This window comes from Aplidium turbinatum, chromosome 5, assembly GCF_918807975.1.
Source record: "Aplidium turbinatum chromosome 5, kaAplTurb1.1, whole genome shotgun sequence".
Taxonomy (NCBI): domain Eukaryota; kingdom Metazoa; phylum Chordata; class Ascidiacea; order Aplousobranchia; family Polyclinidae; genus Aplidium; species Aplidium turbinatum.
In genome coordinates, this window is record NC_137476.1 from 28753127 (window position 1) to 28758262 (window position 5136).

The following is a 5136-nucleotide window of genomic DNA, read 5'->3' on the forward strand; positions in this document are numbered from 1 at the left end:
TGAGGGACCTTGGTGACTTTGAAGGGCTGTAATTTCTAAACGTCTTAAGATAATGAGCTGAAATTTTTTTTGTGTTCATTATACATCAATATGAAACTTAAGTGTGAATTTCAAGAAAATCTAAGAGGGTCAAGCTTGCACTTTTCCAAAAACCTGTTGAGTTGACATGGAATGACCCTACTCCGATACCCTAACCCTTTTAAAATGTTTGCGGAAACTGAGATCAGCGACTTCGGCTTTTTTTAATTTTTTCTTTCGATCTTTTCAAGGTACGAACTGATAGTACGAATTGTTCATGGTACGAATTAGGTTGCACCCCAAATTAGGTTGCACCTCATGTGCTTTTGTTTCAAAGTTCTTTGACATTTTGTTGTTGCTCAATAGTTATTATTTTATGTGATGTATATATAATGTTAATGTATCATTATGAATGTTTTAAGGTAGATTCTTATAAATATTAGCAAATTTTTTAATTATATAATAAACATGAACAAAGAAAAATTAGCAAAACTACAAGATCAGGTTCGCATTGGAGGAAAGGTATGTTGTGTTAAACTTGTTAAATTTCTTTCATTGCAAAATATATTAAATTAGAGTGTAATTTGAAAATGTGTTGTGGACTAGAGAAAGTAGGCTACAGCTTTCAGTTGCTGAATACATATTTAATTTAAATCCATTCCTTTGCTGAGTGCCAAGCAAGAATATTATTCCAAGTTAAAAAAGTCTTTGGTATGTCCCGACAGGGTATCAAACCAATGTCTACTGATTAAGTGGCAGGCACTGTAGCTACTGAGCACTCAAACTGGTTGATGGCATATGTTTTGAGTGGAGATATATATATAAACCATATACGGTAACGCATAAATTTTAGGGTTCTGCAAGAAGAAAACGAAAAGTTATCCACAGAACCGCAACCACTGATGACAAAAAGCTGCAAGGCACACTGAAAAAGTTATCAGTTAATAATATTCCAGGAATCGAAGAGGTTAGTAAGTACTAAAGGTTAAAAATGCAAGGAAATTCACATACAACTTGTCCTGTTTTCACGTTGAGTGACATCAGTTTCTTGAAAACATAACTATTTACAGTACAAATTATGTCAATTGATATTGTCAGTAGGCTTCTGTTTAGTCCACATGATTCAGTCTGCTTTACTGGCTAAAAGGAAATGCTATCCTATGTTTACTTTTAATTGTTGCTGTATTTGTGCATTGTGTTGTACACTGCAATGTGTTTCTTTAAGTTTTAGCTCAAAAGTTTGATTTTTAAGTCCTGTTATGTGCAATGAAGTTCACCACCAGAATTTCCCTAAGCAATGTATTTTACACAGGTATATATAGTAGTAGTGGTAGAAAGAGTCATTGACTGCATTTCAAAAGTTTATGTGCATAGTTTTAACATCTTACTCTAATGGTTTGGCCATGGCGACCTTTGTACGCAGGTCATGATGGTGTGCAGCTTAAAATTTGACCGAAGGTCAATCTGCTTTTAACCAAAATTGCTCGTATAAGGTCACCTTATACGAGCAATTTTGGTTAAAAGCAGATTGACCTTCGGTCAAATTTTAAGTGTTAGTTTGAGTATTAGTTAATAAATATATATAGTCTTTGTGTATATTTTGTGTGATTTTTAGTTACTTTTGTGCTATTATTACCATTCAAATAAGAGACTGGATTTTGCCACTTGTGCTGGAAATCTAAAATGCGACTAGCAACACTGGTAATTGGGAAAGATTTGTCATTTTTTTAACAGAAAATCAAGAGTTTTGCAGTGAATTGAGATTCAGTGATGACACTTCGGTAATTTGGAATCTCAAAACTATCAATTCAAAGTGATATCAAGTAAATTTAGCTTAGAATTCAAAATCGAAATTACATCAGCCTTCAGTCAGCCCTCCAATTTTCATGTTGTCAAGGCCTGTGTGTAAAATAGATCACTATGGGTTTGGCTTTCGAGGTCTTCATGCCAGTCTTCTCTGCAGGAACCAACAACCTCCTGTCACCTTGTTAGCATACTGATCTGATCACTAACTTCAATCGGTTCATCTATGTAACTGTATGTTGCAGGTGAATATGATAAAAGATGATGGGACTGTCATTCACTTTAACAACCCAAAAGTACAGGCGGCTCCTTCTTCAAATACATTTGCAGTGACCGGACATGCGGAAAACAAGCGTAAGATGTTCATTATAATACGTATTAAAAAGATTGCAAGCTTTGATTTTTTTCTTGCAATTAAATTAGGTACTAGAACAAAAGTAGGACTCAGTTAACAAACTTTGAAGACTTTGCAAAAGTGAAGTGTGTTAAAAGATCTATTAGGCAATTTTTAGTTTGTGTCCTGTAATATGTGTTGCTTTTTTAACATGAAATATGATTTCAGACTTAACTGACATGCTACCAAGCATCTTAAACCAGCTGGTAAGTTATTAAGATCATTGGAATATTTTCATTTGTGTACTCTTTTTATTCCACTTAACATAGAGACCTTACTTCTGACATTCAAATCAGCTCAAACGTGGTTGCAAACAAGCTAATTTTGTCAATTTTCTTTAGTGAAATTATGTTTTTTTAAGCATAGTAGATGGCTCTGGTTTGGTCAAATAGGTGTTGTCAGAAATCATCAGAAGATAGAAATGTTTAGTTGTAACAGTCCACTTTCACCGTTCAATGTGGTTTTGATATGGCCTACAAGCCCTACAATGGTTGCAGTATATGCCGCTTTCATTTCTTTCCCCGACAAGCGTTTTTAATCCTTGTTTTTAAACAATGCATCATGTTTAGCAGACTAATTGTCAGCATTTGCTTAATTATTATTCGTAGGGCAAAGTGGGGCGTGTTGTCACAGCACGATTTTTATGTGATAACCCAAGCGTATAACCACGAGTTTTCAATGGAAGGCATAGTTTTCAGTTCTCTTTCGTACAAGCAGTGAATGTTAATAAATTTGTCACCACAGCAGAAATTATGAGAAGTGCCATTGAATTTTGGGCAAAATTAAGTTTTTTAACTGAACTAAAAAATAGTCTGGCAAACTAAGGTATGATCATAACTGATCAGGAAAGATACCATTCGTTAGCTTTAAGCCTGCTCTTTTCATCATACCAAACAGATAAGACATGCAAGTAGAGATGTACACATGGTTGTTGAAACCACCTGATTTCATACCACGGGGCGTGTTGTCACAGCTGTGACTACACGCCCCGTGGTGTGCATTTTTAATATTAAGAAACATAAAAAATTATTTATGCTTATACAACGAGGTAATATGCGTATTTGTTAAAATACAACGCGTTTTTAGGAAATAAAAATTAATATTAGATAATGATACACACATATATTCGATAGTGACACATAATTCTCAAGATGACATTTTTATTGTTTTTGATAATGGGCATAAAATTTTTACCAATATGTTGTAAATTAAATTTTTTTGCATTTCGCATATTTTTTTATTCGTTCAGTCTGTATTAAAACCAATTTTTGTTGGTTTCTGTGATCTGTCATATTTTAGTCATAAAGCATGTGCAGAAATTTTGTGACAACACGCCCCGGGGTGGGGCGTGTTGTCACAGTCCATTCACTTGCATTAAACATGCATTTGTGTAAAAACGAAATAAACCAGAAAAACTTTAGCTATAGCTAAAAGAAGTCGAATGATACCTCTTTCAATTGCACTATCTAGCATTTCGATACCATTGGTACAGAACGAGATATATGCTGATTTGTAAAAATTGTGACAACACGCCCCACTTTGCCCTATGTCTTGTCTTTTCGACTACGTTTTTTTTTCTGTGTCTGATTGAAATTCAACAAACATGAAACTTTACTATTCCACTAGGGAGCAGAGAACATTAACAGCTTGAAGAAGTTGGCAACCAGAGCGCCTCAGTCGACCCCTTCCACCCAGGACGTCCAGCAGAGCACAGAGGAACAGGAGAGTGAAGAGGATGATGAAGACGTCCCTGGTAAGTGAAATTGATAATCAAGTTAGCACTTGCAAGATGAATTGTGATTTCTTCTCAGGTAATGTTCGATAGATAGGCTACACTGAAGACGCTTAATTTTTATTGTTTTTCTACAGTTAATCATATTGTAGACTTATAGTATTTGGATATTGTTTACTTTTGGCGATTCTAAACATCCAATTACTGTTGGTGCGTGAGGAAAACAATAGCCCTTTCATTAAATTTGCTGAATCGATAAATTAAAAAGGTAAATATTGTGCAATTAAACTTTTGAAACATTTTTCAGTTCACTGAAATTATAAAATCTCATTACAGATTTGATGGGTGACTTTGACGAAGCATCGAAAGCTGAAGTTATTTGAATGGATTCTTTCAACAATTTTGTATATAACTGTTTGCTGCTAGAAATGTCGTCACATGAAGTTTGGGAGTCCCATTTCTGCTGCTGTCACCAATAGCAACCGATCGTTCTGCATTTAAAACTTTAAATTTCGAAGATTTCAAACCTGTAGTTTGATTTATGAGAGCGAAAGTGCTACTTGATTTAAATTATTCAACTGAGCCTGTTGGTAGCCTACTTCGATTACCCGCATTGATCGTGAAAGAAAATTTGTTTTTGTCACATGTAGTTTGTGTGCTGGCGTCAAGTGAGTTAAGATTGCGAGGCTTGAAAATTGCTGCTAAAACACAAGCATTCATATTCATACAATGGCGGTCACTGCTTTAGTTTGAGCCATGGAGATGTTTTAGTTTCAACTACGCTATGGCTAGTATTGCATAATTTTTGTTTTTTGTGGGCAGAACTTGTTTGTGTTTGAGCAGTTCAGTTTGTTTTTGACCATCACAACGAAAAACAATATATGCCAAGCATAGCGGAGGTCTAGAAAAGGGAAGAAGCGACAAAACGCGGACGTTGTAACTGAACACCTTTGTTTCCATAGAAGCTTTCTGTTAGAGAATAGAGATTCGCATAATCATTCCCAGATAAGGATAAATTGGAATAGCCTACATTTTTGTTTGTTTGTTTATCTTTATCCTGCATTGCGGGAAAGCGGACTTGAGCGCTATGCATCGGTGTACGCCTTCCGATGTACACCTGACCCACGCTGCAGCCGACGGCAATGTCTGTTTCCGGTTGTCTACTCTACTTATGACTTAAATTTGGTAC

The 5136-nt window shown here is 35.3% G+C and overlaps 1 protein-coding gene across 1 annotated transcript; it reads left to right on the top strand.

The window, feature by feature from the left end:
- The first annotated feature begins 436 nt into the window (after positions 1-436).
- LOC145770054 (transcription factor BTF3 homolog 4-like) lies at positions 437-4596 on the top strand. Its single transcript, XM_082581642.1, has 6 exons — positions 437-540; positions 872-985; positions 2067-2175; positions 2384-2421; positions 3842-3968; positions 4284-4596. The coding sequence occupies exons 1-6, from the start codon at positions 487-489 to the stop codon at positions 4328-4330; spliced, it is 489 nt and encodes a 162-aa protein (XP_082437768.1). The 5' UTR covers positions 437-486; the 3' UTR covers positions 4331-4596.
- The last annotated feature ends 540 nt before the right edge of the window (positions 4597-5136 follow it).